Raw genomic sequence first — 16,288 nt, forward strand, 5'->3', positions numbered from 1 at the left:
ACTTATCATCAGTTCTAAACACGGCTGAAATGTACATACTTTTTTAAATAGGGAGAACACATGAGCCTCTCTTGTAAAATAGGGCTTAATGCATGTGCGCTAAGTGTTGTCTCAGATTGACATGTGCAGTGTGCACAGGGTTATCAGGGATGACACATTCTGCTTTAATAGAATTTATCTTGTAGCAAAAATCCAGTTTAGGCAGAAAATGTCTCTGATTTAGCCTGTGCAGACATTAGGCATATGCATTAAGCCCCATTTTCCCAGAGCAAGGTGTAATTGTGGGGTAAACTTCAATTAACTATTAGTTTTACAGCTTGATTGATCCCTGTGATAAGGTGAACACTAAACTGTAGGCAGTTATGGTAACAATTTATATTCTTGTTTGTTCCTCTCAGTGATGTCCATGCATTCTGCATTTAAGAAATACATGTACAAAGATCTCGGTAATTTATAAGTGAAACAAGGTAGTGCACACAAAGAATATTTAATTAATCTCATCTCCATCAAAGGATAGTATCAAATTTATTGGTCAATTATAAAATTGTGTTTTTTTGTTGTTTCACAAAAACATACAATCAATTTATAATTACAACACAGAGTAAAATCGTGGAGTTTATATAATACCATGCATATTCTTTGAATTTACAGCATCAGATCTTAAATGTAGATGTTGTCATGATTTTCTTGCTTCAATATTCCAGAAATACATATACAACTTTAACAGAATACACAGGGTGGTGGCTACACAGAACATTACTTGAAATCTGAAATATCAGGATATATATATATATATTCCCCAAATATATATACCCAAAGCATTATTGGAACATGACTTAAAGTTCTGCAAGCCTGAAATGTTGTTTTTTTCGCATTTCAGAAATATATAGACCCGCGCAACAAAGAAAACACAGTGATGGATGCGCGGAACATTATCAGTCAGATGGACGACAATAAAGACTCGTGTCTCTCATGGAAGGAGGTTGAGGACCACAAGAACGAATTCATACAGAGCAAGGTCGTCAATGTGCGCAAAATACTACATGACGAATTTTAGAGAGGGGTTTTGTAAATAGAGGTTTTGGCTGTGCTCTTATACAGCTGTGATATTGTCTTAAAAAAATCAAAAAGGAATTTGAAATGATTTTGAAGGATGACCTTGACCTTGAACTTCCACCACTAAATATGTGCAACTTCATGAGATACACATGCATGCCAAATATCAAGTTGCTATCTTCAATATTAAAAAAGTAATGGCCAATTTTAAAGTTTTCGGACGGACAGACGCCATATATTTGACATTTGACCTTGAAGGATGACCTTCACCTTCACCTTTCACCACTCAGAATGTTCAGCTCCATGAGATACACATGCATGCCAAATATCAAGTTGCTATCTTCAATATTGAAAAAGTTATGGCCGATGTTAAAGTTTTCGGACGGACATCCTTCAAGGTAAAAAATAAATAAAATTCAAACGGCGTTCTCGTGAAGCTGCACATTTTGAGTGGTGGAAGTTCAAGGTCATCCTTCAAGGTCTAGGTCATCCTTCAAGGTTAAAGGTAAAAAAAAACAAATAAAAAATTTCAAAGTGGCATTATAATGAAGCTGCACATTTTGAGTGGTGGAAGTTCAAGGTCAAGGTCATCCTTCAAGGTCAAAGGTCAAAGAAAATATTCAAAGCAGCGTTATCATGAAGCTGCACATTTTGAGTGGTGTAGGTTCAAGGTCAAGGTCATCCTTCAAGGTCAAAGGTCAAACAAACAAACAAAAATCAAAGCAGCGTTATCATGAAGCTGCACATTTTGAGTGGTAGAAGTTCAAGGTCAAGGTCATCCTTCAAGGTAAAAAAAATAATATAAAAAATCAAAGCAGGCTTCTCACGTAGCTGCACATTTTGAGTGGTGAAAGTTCAAGGTCCAGGTCATCCTTCAAGGTCAAGGTCATCCTTCAAGGTCATAGGTCAAACAATAATAATTTCAAAGCGGCGTTCTCATGAAGCTGCACATTTTGAGTGGTGGACGTTCAAGGTCAAGGTCATTCTTCAAGGTCAAGGTCATCCTTCAAGGTCAAAGGTAAAAAAAAATAATTTCAAAAAGGCGTTATCATGAAGCTGCACATTTTGAGCGGTGGAAGTTCAAGGTCATCCTTCAAGGTCAAGGTCATCCTTCAAGGTGAAAGGTCCAAAAAAATATAATTTAAAGCAGCCTTCTCATAAAGCTGCACATTTTGAGTGGTGGAAGTTCAAGGTCAAGGTCATCCTTCAAGGTCAAAGGTAAAAAAAAATATCAAAAAAAATTCAAAGCGGCACAAAAGGGGGCATTGTGTTTATCTCTTGTTTTTTTTAAACATGGTTAAAAAACACAAATATTTATTTTATTATTTTATTTTTGAAATACCGTCCAACCATCCCACCCAAGAATCCCCCCCCCAAAAAATAATTTTGTTTTTGCATTTTTTTTGCATTTATGAAGATAAGGTAATAAATGACCACCCTCCCCCCCCCCCACACACACACTATACACCCCTCTCCACTCCACCCTTCCATCCTTTGTGATTGAAATTGAGATAGGTCCCTACACCTTTAAAAATAAAAATAGATGAGCGGTCTGCACCCGCAAGGCATAGCTCTTGTTCAAGTAGTTTTCATCCGATCTTCACCAAACTTGGTCAGAAGTTTTATCTAGATGATCTGAAGGCCAAGTTGGAACATGGGCCATGCCAGATCAAAAACTAGGTCACAGGGTCACTTAGTACATTTTACACATTGAGCATGGTTACTGCTCTCTATTTCAAGTAGTTTAAATACGATCTTCACCACTCTTGGTCAGAAGTTGTACCTAGATGATGTGTAGGTCAAGTTCGAAAATGGACCATGCCGGGTCAAAAACAAGGACACGGGGTCACTTAGTGTGTTTTAAACCTCACCATGTTGTCCGCTCTCTAATTCAAGTTGTTTTCATCCAATCTTCACCAAAATTGGTCAGAAGTTGTATCTTGATAATGTCTAGGGCAAGTTTGAATATGGGTCATGCTGGGTCAAAACAAGGTCACGGGGTCACTTAGTGCGTTTTTAACATCACAATTATGTCCGCTCTCTAATACAATTAGTTTTCATCCAATCTTCACCAAACTTGGTCAGAAGTTGTATCTTGATGATGTCTAGGTCAAGTTTGAATATGGGTCATGCCGGGTCAAAAACTAGGTCACAGGGTGTCTTAGTGCGTTTTAAACCTCACCATGTTGTCCACTTTCTAATTCAAGTAGTTTTCATCCAATCCTCACCAAACTTGGTCACAAGTTTTATCTAAATGATCTCTAGGACAAGTTTGAACATGGGCCATTCCGGGCCTAAAACTAGGTCACGGGGTCACTTTTTGCGTTTTTAGCTCCACTAGCCAATGGCCAGCGGGGCTTATGTCATGGTCCTGTGTCCGTCATGTGTGCGTCCGTGCGTGCTTCCGTGCGTGCGTGCGTTAACTTTTTCTTTAAACATCTTCTTGTCCTAAACTACTCGTCCAAATCTGATGAAATTTCTCAAGAATGTTCCTGTGGTGAACCTCTTTCAAATTTGTTCAAATTATGCCCCTGGGGTCAAATTTGACCCTGCCCCGGGGGGTCAAAAAATTGAAATTTGCTTATATAAGGCCTATTTTGTGCAAACTTTATAAAACTTCTTGTCCATAACCATTAGGCCTAGGGCTACCAAATATGGTATGTATTGGCATCTTATAGTCCTCTACCAAGTTTGTTCAAATTATGCCCCTGGGGTCAAATTTGACCCTGCCCCTGGGGGTCAAAAAATTGAAAATTTGCTTATATAAGGCCTATTTTGTGCAAGCTTTAAAAATCTTCTTGTCTGTAACAATTGGGCCTAGGGCTACCAAATTTGCTATGTAGTGACATCTTATAGTCCTCTACCAAGTTTGTTCAAATTATGCCCCTGGGGTTAAATTTTACCCTGCCCCGTGGGGTCAAAACATTGAAAATTTGCTTATATAAGGCCTATTTGTGCAAACTTTAAAAATCTTCTTGTCCATAACCGTATGGCATAGGGCTACACAATTTGGTATGTAGTGACATCTTATTGTCCTCTACCAAGTTTGTTCAAATTATGCCCCTGGGGTCAAATTTGACCCTGCCCCGGGGGGTTAAAAAATTGAAAATTTGCTTATATAAGGCCTATTTTGTGCAAGCTTTAAAAATCTTCTTGTCCATAACCATTGGGCCTAGGGCTACCAAATTTGGTATGTAGTGACATCTTATAGTCCTCTACCAAGTTTGTTCAAATTATGCCCCTGGTGTCAAATTTGACCCTGCCCCAGGGGGTTAAAAAATTGAAAATTTGCTTATATAAGGCCTATTTTGTGCAAACTTTAAAAATCTTCTTTTCCATAATTATTGGGCATAGGGCTACCAAATTTGCTATGTAGTGACATCTTATAGTCCTCTACCAAGTTTGTTCAAATTATGCCCCTGGTGTCGAATTTGACCCTGCCCCAGGGGGTTAAAAAATTGAAAATTTGCTTATATAAGGCCTATTTTGTGCAAACTTTAAAAATCTTCTTGTCCATAACCATTGGGCCTAGGGCTACCAAATTTTGTATGTAGTGACATCTTATTGTCCTCTATCAAGTTTGTTCAAATTATGCCCCTGGGGTCTAATTTGACCCTGCCCCGGGAGGTCAAAAAATTGAACATTTGCTTATATAAGGCCTTTTTGTGCAAACTTTAAAAATCTTCTTGTCCATAACCGTATGGCATAGGGCTACACAATTTGGTATGTAGTGACATCTCATAGTCCTCTACCAAGTTTGTTCAAATTATGCCCCTGGGGTCAAATTTGACCCTGCCCCGGGGGGTCAAAAAATTGAAAATTTGCTTATATAAGGCCTATTTTGTGAAAACTTAAAAAATCTTCTTGTCCATAACCATTGGGCCTAGGGCTACCAAATTTGGTATGTAGTGACATCTAATAGTCCTCTACCATGTTTGTTCAAATTATGCCCCTGGGGTCAAATTTGACCCTGCCCTGGGGGGGTCAAAAAAATCGAAAATTTGCTGATATAAGGCCTATTTTGTGCAAACTTTAAAAATCTTCTTGTCCATAACCGTATGGCATAGGGCTACCAAATTTGGTATGTAATGACATCTTATAGTCCTCTACCAATTTTGTTCAAATTAAGCCCCTTGGATCAAATTTGACTGTTCTCCAGGGGTCACAAAATTGAACATATGCTTATATTGGGCCCATTTTGTGCAAACTATAAAAATCTTGTCCATAACCATTGGGCCTATTTCTACCAAATTTGTTAGGTAGTGACATCTAATAGTTCTCTACTTAGTTAGTTCAAATTATGCCCCTAGGAACAAATTTGACGTTGCCCCAGGGGTCACAAAAATGAACATATGCTTAAATAAGTCCTATTTTGTGCAAACTTTAAAAATCTTCTTGTTCTTAATTATAGAGCCTAGGGCTACTAAATTTGGTATGTAGTGATATCTAATAGTCCTCTACCAAATTTGTTTAAATTATTCCCCTGGGCTCAAATTTGACCCGGCCCCGGGGGTCACAAACGTTTACCAGTGGAGATTACTGCGGCCGTTTGGCTGTGGCCAACAACAACATCAACATCTTGTAAACATGAGATAAAGCCCTGTCATTTAGTGCCATTTTAGGTCAGATGGTGACTGCTTACAAAGGCATTGAAGTAAGAACATGTGTTATGAATGTTTTTCTTATAAACTGAAAAAAGTCTGGTTTTATTTAAATATGTCGAAAGTGACCATATATCCGGATGAAAATATTTTGGATGACATGTTAATTTCATGTCTTTTTTGTAGTGTTAAAACCAGTTTAATAATATATTATTGATTTTAAAAACACAACTTCCATGAACATAATTATTTCAAGGAAAGTCAATATATGATACTGCACGGTAAACTCAAACTTTGTATCCAAGAGAAGGTGTTGAAATTAATGAAGTGCAATGTTCTTAACTATCATATATGCTGCTTTTTAATAACTAATGATTCATTGTTCCATTTGTGAATAGTGACTGATCATGAATTGTTGAAATGATTGTCAATTGCTCAACAATCCATATATATTTCTGACCATTTTATAATTGTCTTAATACAAGTTATGAATTGATCTTAGAAGTCATATGTATTACTTAATTAAATACATTTATAAATATAAAGAAATAATCTTTAGATTATCATAATATTCTCAGGCCTGTTGGTCTTAGGGATGTGTGGGTTAATGTGCAATTTCTCCTTTTATCACAATTATTTCTACCCTACCTGATCATTTCCTTCATATTCCATTTTAATTCAATTGACGTCTGCAACCTCTTTCAAATTGGGAAAGTCCAAAATGTGTTGTTTGGTAAAGGGTTAAGGCATTTTGATTCCTATGGGTCTTGTGAATCTGTTTCAAATCAAATAAGTAGATTTGATCTTCAGCATCTAAAAATATGTGAAATAGAAAGAACGACAATATCTTTTGGAGAGATAAATGTACCTACGTTATAAGCAAAGGACCTGTGCAACAATTCCCGGGCTTTTTTGTCTGTTTAGTTAACACGGTAGTAACTTTTTCCATATATAAAAATGCTCACCCTTCCAACTTTATGCGCCCAGTGGGAGGAGGGATAGAAAGAGAAAGTCACATGCTTGAGTACATTTCAACCCATGCGCATTACACGTTTTTTTCGCAAAGAAAAAACAGGGGAGCGATACAGGCCATCATGGCCCTCTTGTTTAACATTCAGCATGGTGTCCGCTCTCTAATTCAAGTAGTTTACATCCGATCTTCACCAAACTTGGTCAGAAGTTTTATGGAGATGATCTTAAGGCCAAGTTAGAACATGGGCCTTTCTGGGTCAAAAACTAGGTCAAGGGGTCACAGTGCGTTTTAAAAATTGAGCATGGTGTCCGCTGTTTTTTGTGAAGACGACATGCAAAATATTATGTGTCACTGCGGCATGTGGGGTTATTCGTCACGCCTGTGACAAAGCTCTAGTTGTTATTGTTTTGCTCAACATTCCAGAATCTTCTATTGTGATGTAATGGACATGCATAATATTGTATGTAATGGATTGAAATATAGTTCTGTTATTATTATGCCCCGGGATCGAAAGATTGGGGATATATTGTTTTTGGCCTGTCTGTCTGTCTGGCATTCATTTATTGTATGTGTGTCCCAAAACTTTAACCAAAACTTTAACCTTCGTTCAAGTTTGGTCATAACTTTTTGAATATTGAAGATAGCAACTTGATATTTGGCATGCATGTGTATCTCATGAATCTGCACATTTTGAGTGATGAAAGGTCAAGGTCATCCTTCAAAGTCAAAAGTAAAAATATACAATCCAAGGGAAGTAATAAGCTTTAAAAGGGAGATAATTTGTAAACCTGCCAAATGATATATTGAAATTTTATTTCAAAGTGGCGCAAAAGTGGGCATTGTGTTTTTGACAAACACATCTCTTGTTCATTATGTGTCTTTAATTATTATGGATGTTTTATTTTATTAATGGATTGTGTGTATTTTCTTAATGACTGGATTAATGTTCTTTATTGATTATTTGTATGTATTTGTGGGTCATGTCTATGTTCTTTATGGTTTGTATGTTCTGTTCTTTATGGATTGTGTTTATGTTCTTTATGAACAATGTTAATGGTTTTTTTTTTGGTTTGTGTTTGTGTTCTTTATAAACTGTGTTTTAGGTCTTTGAGGATTTTAATTTTATTGACTGTGTGACTGAGGTTATGTTCTTTAAGGATTGTTTAAATGTTTTATGGTCCGTGTTTATGAACTTTTTATGCCCCCCTTCGAAGAAGAGGGGGTATATTGTTTTTCACATGTCGGTCGTTTCCGTCGGTCGGTCGATCCGTCCACCAGATGGTTTCTGGATGATGACTCAAGAACGCTTAGGCCTAGGATTATGAAACTTCATAGGTACATTGATCATGACTGGCAGATGACCCCTATTGATTTTCAGTTCACTAGGTCAAAGGTCAAAGTCACAGTGACTCAAAATAAGAAAATGGTTTCCGGATGATAACTGAAGAATGCTTAGGCCTAGGATCATGAAACTTCATAGGTACATTGATCATGACTGGTAGATAACCCCTATTGATTTTCAGGTCACTAAGTCAAAGGTCAAGATCACAGTGACCCAAAATAGTAAAATGGTTTCCGGATGATAACTCAAGAATGCTTTTGCCTTGGATCATGAAACTTCATAGGTACATTGATCATGACTGGCAGATGACCCCTATTGATTTTCAGGTCACTAGGTCAAAGGTCAAGGTCACAGTTACTAGAAACAGTAAAATGATTTCCGGATGATAACTCAAGAATGCTTATGCCTAGGATCATGAAACTTCATAGGTACATTGATCATGACTGGCAGATGACCCCTATTGATTTTCACGTCACTAGGTCAAAGGTCAAGGTCACAGTGACTCGAAACAGTAAAATGGTTTTCGGATGATAACTCAAGAATGCTTACGCCTAGGATCATGAAACTTCATAGGTACATTGATCATAACTGGCAGATGACCCCTATAAATTTTCAGGTCACTAGGGTAAAGGTCAAGGTCACAGTGACTCAAAACAGTAAAATGGTTTCCTGATAACTCAAGAATAATTAGGCCTAGGATCATAAAACTTCATAGGTACATTGATCATGACTGGCAGATGACCCCTATTGATTTTCAGGTCACTTGGCCAAAGGTCAAGGTCACAGTGACAAAAAACGTATTCACACAATGGCTGCCACTTCAACTTACAGCCCATATGGGGGGCATGCATGTTTTACAAACAGCCCTTGTTTTATTGTATATCCACATTCTGTATATCATGTTTTACATTTTTATTGAAGAACTGATCTCCCATTATAAATCCATATTTGTAGATAGTGGAAATCTGTTTGTTTTTAATTGTAACAGTGATTTATCAGACACCATATTAATAATCACAATTTAAATCAGCCTCTGCAATTCTATATATGCTTTTATATATGTATCTAAAGGCAATATATTACTTATATATAATCATGGCAATACTGTAAAGTAAAAATTGAGTGATTCAATAAATGGTATTCTATAAATATAATTGATTTATTGTAAAATGTTAATTTGATATAATTTTTATTTTAATGAACACACGAGGGAAATACTCAACATGTTTAAGCAAACCGTCTTAATTGTAAGTTATATTGTGTTGTGATTCTTTGTCACTTGTTATTTATAGTATTAGTGAAACTGTTATGTCACATATAAAATAAACTTACATTTTATAAATGCAGCAAAACTGTGAACACCTTTATCCTTATCCTTACATATGTGTGGTAATATTAATTGATGAGTATGTAAATGCCCGAGCTTTATTTAAGATATAAGGTTAGTTAACAAATCAGGACCATTGTTTTATTTATTGAAACTAAGTACAAAATGTAGCATGTCCGTGAAATTATAGTTAAAATTGTCTGTGTAATATAAAACTAGTTATGTTTACAAAATGTTAAGATAGTAAACATTGAAGCAATAAAAAACTTGTTAACGTATGCAGATAGGTATAATAAACAACCAGAATGATTGTTAGAAGCCAAATTATTGTTTTATTCCCCAGTCGTATATTTAAGGCAAGTGACCCAATTCCTGTACACAACATAAAACGTAGAAATAAACAAATCTTGCATCACCGCCTTGGAACCAATTATATTTGATTGCTTTTAATTGGTTATTGAGCTGGTTAAAGTTAACATTTTTGTATACATACATCATTTGATTTCGCACAGAAATAGTGAGTACTTGTACATAAACATTTTTAGTTATTATTTGTATTTAACTGTTGTGGATCATACACCTCACGTTTTCACTTTTCACTGTATGTGATTATTATATTCCATGTCCTCGCTTTGCGCACGTTCTTAATGCTTTTTTCATATTTATTTTAAATAAACTGGCTTTGATTTTTTTTTACTGTTGTCGCATGCGTTTGCAATAAAACATATGTTTTATATTTGGTGAATAAAGAATCCCAATGATTTTCCCTAAAAAAAATAGGTCTACGAAGTGATAGTCAAATCACTTGATCGTCATATTGGCGACGTTCATGGCGATACATGTCTGTTTCGTCGTTTTATACCCTTAATTACGTTTGAGTAAATGTAAAATGCCGCTCACTTTCCAGCCATGAGTAAGAAAGTTATAACAGCTTAATTCGTATTAATATTCGCTCAATATCTCGACTTTACTCGCTATGGATTTTCTTAGCGGGAGCTGTAATTTTGTGATCCCGCTTAGAAATGCCGTAGCTAGTAAGGACGAGAACGAACGAACCAATAATAATACGAAATAAACGCAAAATACTTTCTTTTTGATATGACTTAAAAGAGAGCGGCGTAAAAAATAACAGAAACAATAAAAGATATGCAACTGCGAAATCACCTGTCTTGGCATGGACATTGCCATCTTGACTATCACGTGATTATGCCCCTTGACCAATGCCACTTAATTTTTGACGATGCTGCTTCAGAGATGGAGCTCGTTTAAGTTATCATACCATGAAAAAATTCTTCGCAAATGCAACCTATGTAAAAGACCGAGCCAGTCCGATTGAGTTAGCTAAATGTTCTCAATCGGCATACCTCGCTGATTATCATTGATAAAGGCAAAGGTTCTTGTCCTCTTTCAAATTTATCGAGATGTTAGGGACAGGAACCAGACACGAAGCTGCGGTGGCACTTCAAACGCTGTGACGCTGGGAAAACCCCAAATGAAGTTATTTTTAGATTTGATCAAGAATGTAACCCGCCTCCCAGTTTCGCTGAATGGGTCGAGTTCCCCACGGGAACTTCTTCACCGTACCGTTTATTTCGTACCCTAACTTTTTCTTACCTTTTTTTTGGTACCCATTTTTTTTCGTACCCCAATTTTTTTTCATACCCAAATTTTTTTTCCTTCACTTATCTTTTTGTACCCACATTTTTTTTCGTACCCAATTTTTTTTCGTACCCAAACTTTTGTGGGCATAATTTTTTCGTACCTAAAATTTGTGTACCCACATTTTATTTTCGTTCCCAAAATTTTCGTACCCACATACACAATTGTGGTGACCCAATTTTTTTCGTATCCCAATTATTTTTGGCATAATTTTTTCGTACTAAAAATTTGCGTTGCCAATTTTTTTTCGTACCCAAAATTTCTGTAGCCACATACATAATTGTTGATAAACTTAAATTGATGCTTTTATATTCATCCTCTTAAAAAGCATCGTCACACCAGTACTGTCAGTACTTTGATTTGTAAGTGTGCTTGTATGTTATTCACGAACATGTGATTATACAAAATGAAAACATAATTAAAACACTCAATACAATCACAAGCTACAACGGCGTCAAAAGTTATCGCACTTCTATCCCACCACATCTTAAACTAAGACGGCCTGATAGGCTAAAAGTCGCTCACCTGATATACAAAGGAATTGACCTGCTAAGTGCTGCCCCAAGATATCATTAGAACAAATGTTCTGACCAAGTATCATGAAGAGTGAACTATACATGTAAATTTTAGAGTGCTAACAAGGTTTTACTTGTAAAAGCCATATTAGGTCAAATTCGCTGACCCCCGATGGCAATGTTTTTCAACCGATCGGAACTATTTTCGAACTGATCCAAGGTATCATTAAAACCAAGTGTAAACAACATTGGACAATAAGTGTAAGTTTTAGAGTGTTGCCAAGTTTTTACTATAGCGATATAAAGAAAAATGCCCCACGCCCTGACGGCCAACCAATTGGAACCATTTTCGATCTCGTCCAAGATATCATTGTGACAAATGTTGACACAAAGTTTAATGAAGATTGGACTATAAATGTGACTTTAAGAGTGTTAACAAGTTTTAACTAAAGCCATATATGGAAAAATGCCCCGCCCCCTAGCGGCCATGTTTTTCAACCAACCAAATCAATTTTCAAACTCGTCCAAGATATCATTGGAGCAAATCCTCTGACAACGTTTCATGAAGATAAAACAATAAATGTGGCCTCTAGAGTGTCAACAAGGTTTTACAATAGCCATATAAGGAAAAATGCCCACCTCCTGGTGGCCATGGATTTCAACAGACCCGAACCATTTTCGAACTCATCCAAGATGTCATTGAGACGTATGTTTGGACAAAGTTTCACGAAGATCGGACCATAAATTGGCCTATAGGGTGTTAACAAGGTTTTTCTATAGTCATATAAGGAAAAGTTCCCCCGCCAGGGGGCGGCCATGTTGTTCAACCAACCGGAATTACAGTATTTCGAACTCGCCCAAGATATCATTGGGACGAATCTTCTTACCGAGTTTCATGAAGATCGGACAATAAATGTAGCCTTTAGAGTGTTAACAAGGTTTTACTATAGCAGTATATAACCATATTAGGAAAAATGTCCCGCCCCCTGGAAGCTATGTTTTTCAAGCAAACGTAACCATTTTCGAACTCGTCCAATATATCATTGAGACAAATCTTCTTACCAAATGTCATGAAAATCGGACAATGAATGTGGTCTCGAGAGTGTTAACAAGGCAAATGTTGACGGCGACGGACGACGTGCAAATGGCGATCAAAAAGCTCAACATGAGCAAATTGTGTTCAAGTGAGCTAGAAACAACAACCTAATTTAAGAATGCCTAGTCGATATTGATAAACGTTCCCATTCGAATAAGTGTAGGCCAAAAAACAATGTCACGGTTAAAATGAGCTCAGCTGATGTAAGTGTGTGGATAGTGTTCAAAGACGATAACTTCAAGCTATGCAGCAAGCGCTATTGATGTAAGACGTAACGTGTCATTTTGGATTAACCAAGTACTAACGCAAGAACGATCTAACGAACAAATCACTATATATCCCTCCCGACATCTGCAGATGCTAGGGGCATCGATTTCGTTTTTCACTAAATAGTTATATTTTAAATGTAGGCATTGCGCTGAAAGTTTATGTTATGTAGCTAACAGGCAGACCTATCTTAGCATTGCAATTATATAATTCTAGTAATTACTAAAACGTTGAAAGTCTGTTTCGTGGCGTTTCAATATTTATTGTTTATTTGTTTTTCTAAAAGCATATAATACAAACTTAAAACCGAAAAAGTGTTGCTTTCGGTAAATGATAGAATATTTATTTTACTCGTGGTTATAGAAAAATATGATTTCACTCATGGCTACTTTAGCCAATAATGTCGAAGATGTTCCAATATAGCCCGATAGCACACCATCAAATGACATCTTTCCTAAGCTCAACTATCGGTATATGTAAGAAATAACTTCGAACTGTCGCAACAGCAATACAACATCTGTCACCTATGTGACGTATTATGATATCGATTTGCGAGATTTGGTCGTCAGGTTGGTAGAGCTCTCTTATACAATGTAATAATACGCAATATATGCACAGAGAATGGACGGCCATTTGTCAAGGAATGCATTTCATTTGTAAACGCGATGAAGGTCAGTTTGACTTAAATGTTTATGCTTTCTAATTGATATAAATCGCAGATTACAGTGATTTAAGCAATCAGATACTTTGCATTTTCTGTTTTGCTTTTATGGACAAAAAATTACCATAACTTGAGTCATGGTTCGTTTAGCACATTATGTTATGGAAAATGCATTGAAATTATTCCGCTGAAGGTTTGTGTTTAATTCTACTAAACAGCTATCCCATGGGTGTTGTGGACGAGTCAACACTCGTATCTCTTGGTCGAGTAGTGATTATTTGAACGGTTCCCGATTGGGGACGAGTGAACACTCGTATCTCTTGGTCGAGTAGTGATTATTTAAAATGGTTCCCGATTGGGGACGAGTCAACACTCGTTTCTCTTGGTCGAGTGATGGTTTTTCGAACTGGTTCCCAATTGGGGACGAGTCAACACTCGTATCTCTTGGTCGAGTGATGGTTATTCGAACTGGTTCTCGACTGAGGACGAGCATTCACTTGTATCTCTTGGTCGAGTGTTTCGAACTGGTTCCCGATGCCGATATTGATCTGTGCAAACGCCCATGAAAACACTTCTGAATATAAATATAGAAATAATAAAGCAAAGTAATAAAATGTGATTGTTAAGATTGTTAAAAATACGTGTTTCTCAAAGCAGATAACTTAAATTTTAGGAAGTCGGTCGAATATTTAAATAGCCTGAAATAGTCAATATCCGTTACATGCCCGGTTCAGCAAACCACTACGTTTCTGATCGCTACGAACCGTTAAACCCATTAACAAAACAATGCTTAAGGTTCTGTATCATTTTTGTCATATGGTCATGTAAATTATATACCTTGAAATTGTGTTTTCAGACGATCATCTTAATGGCGACTTTACTAGAACTGCTCAGCTCCACGGACGCATCCGATTTCATTTCTGATGAAGCGAACAAGATGGGAGATTCACTTACTGATAAAACAAATGCAGCCAGGAGTAACATCGAAGACGTCAAAAGAAGCACGGACGAAGGTCTCAAAGATGCCAAACGTGATGTTGCAAAACTCATTAAAGATGCCACAACAGATGCCAAAAGTGAATTTAGAAATAAGATTCACAATGCTGCTGTAGCTGTAGAGAGAGCCACTCGACCTGAGAGCGGCGATGTGATAGAAGAAGCAAAAGACAAAGTCCATGACGCAGGTGAAGCGGTCCTGGAAACAGCTGAGGATGTGAAAGATAAAGTCAAGTCGTGGGTCAATTGACCTTTACACACTTTAATGTAATAATAAGTCTACCAAATATTAATTATGATTTCAGTGGTAAATAGCAGCGCGTGACTGATTAATCCCATCGATTCAATGCCAAAAACGTGAACACACAATCTTATGGAATGTTTTATAGGATTTTATGATATGTGGCGTCTAAGAGCACATTTTCCTGGAATAAACAATTAAAGAGTTTCTGAAGCTTATTATAATGTATTGGTTTTTATCAGAACAAATGATGCATGAACATGATCCTCCTATAATGTAAAGCGCTTGTCAAAACAAGGTGCAGGACTCTTATCAAGATCTGAGAACGATTGAAAAATTATGTGTAGCACCAGCAAAAAGATATTAATGATCAACGTATTTATAAATCAAACGAGCTATGAAACGTGGAACGCATATATTTGCTTAATTAATAAATCACAGACGTTGAAGCTTAACAAGTATACAGTTACAAAAGTGTATAGTAACCTAAATGTGTCGGTCGATGTTTATATAGACGGACTCTAGGGTTGAAGACTTAAGCACATTTACTTAAATGTGTCTTTATTATAAGTACGATATAATAATATTCAATTTTTAAAAAATATAATGCAAGAAGAACATCGATTGTCCGTTTGTTTCCTTCAGTGATGTAATATGATGTAAATAGCTTTCTGCAAGACATTCATTCAGAGCTTTTATAATTATACGTTGCACAACAAATATATTTCGGATCCAATGGAATGTTTTGAAACCAAAATCAGACTTAACATCTTTTTGTTTTAAGTTTATTTAAACTTTCCATGGGAACAAAATCTATTTCTTTCGAATCATTCTAACTCAAAGTGGTAAATAGCGATTTAAATGTTGTATTTTTCTAATGGGAATTGTTTGCTTCTTATGCATTTAAATGAAAAGGAAAACGTTGACTTGAAGAAGTTTTTGATTTTATAAACTAAAAATAATATCATTGGTATTATATCAAATTGCATTACAACACATTTTATACACATGTTCAATTCATTGAACAGACTACCAATATCTGACATTTGTGCATATAGACATACCAGGCGACCAGATTGTTTATTTACAGGACTTCTATTAATTTTACGTATACAAACACATAACGTAAGACAACCTAGTAATATTTCAAGAAAATAAAATGATAAATATATTGTCACTATCAACGTCGTTCATATGACCTTTTGTAACTTCACAACAACAAGGAAAACAACGATGTACTAGTATATAAGCAGTCTAGCAAACAATGAATTAAAGTCGCCCTACCTTTTAACTCGTACGACAAAGCAACAAAGCGTAAACACCATTGCCAATAGTAAACTCATACTAAACTCATAAAATGGGTTCGTTAATTTTACGTTGACAATTAGTTTAACTCAATCGTTTAAAGCGAGTTTCGCCATTTAAGCCATGTAGGGCAATTTCTCGTTATGGCTTTAGTAAATACAACAATCACAACAACATACAAATAATACATAATAGTAGATTATTTTATAGCCATCTTAATTTGGACAAATAATTATTTTCAGTTAAAAT

General features: G+C 36.1%; 2 protein-coding genes across 11 annotated transcripts in view; both read left to right on the forward strand.

Annotated features, from left to right (window-relative positions):
• LOC127881098 (45 kDa calcium-binding protein-like) overlaps window positions 1-16,288 on the forward strand; it is an 85,511-nt gene that overhangs the window by 22,317 nt on the left and 46,906 nt on the right. For 2 of the 10 annotated variants that reach the window (XM_052428791.1, XM_052428793.1), the window contains one exon: window positions 881-9,609. In XM_052428791.1, the coding sequence (XP_052284751.1) occupies window positions 881-1,057 (177 nt within the window). In that variant the 3' untranslated portion in view covers window positions 1,058-9,609. Of the gene's footprint in view, window positions 1-880; window positions 9,610-16,288 lie in introns of those variants that run through there. The other 8 variants (XR_008049890.1, XR_008049891.1, XR_008049893.1 and 5 more) reach the window with 8 other exon arrangements.
• LOC127881102 (protein DR_1172-like) lies at window positions 13,386-14,872 on the forward strand. Its single transcript, XM_052428799.1, has 2 exons — window positions 13,386-13,507; window positions 14,354-14,872. The coding sequence occupies exons 1-2, from the start codon at window positions 13,502-13,504 to the stop codon at window positions 14,741-14,743; spliced, it is 396 nt and encodes a 131-aa protein (XP_052284759.1). The 5' UTR covers window positions 13,386-13,501; the 3' UTR covers window positions 14,744-14,872.

This window comes from Dreissena polymorpha, chromosome 5 (assembly GCF_020536995.1).
Source record: "Dreissena polymorpha isolate Duluth1 chromosome 5, UMN_Dpol_1.0, whole genome shotgun sequence".
Lineage (NCBI taxonomy): Eukaryota > Metazoa > Mollusca > Bivalvia > Myida > Dreissenidae > Dreissena > Dreissena polymorpha.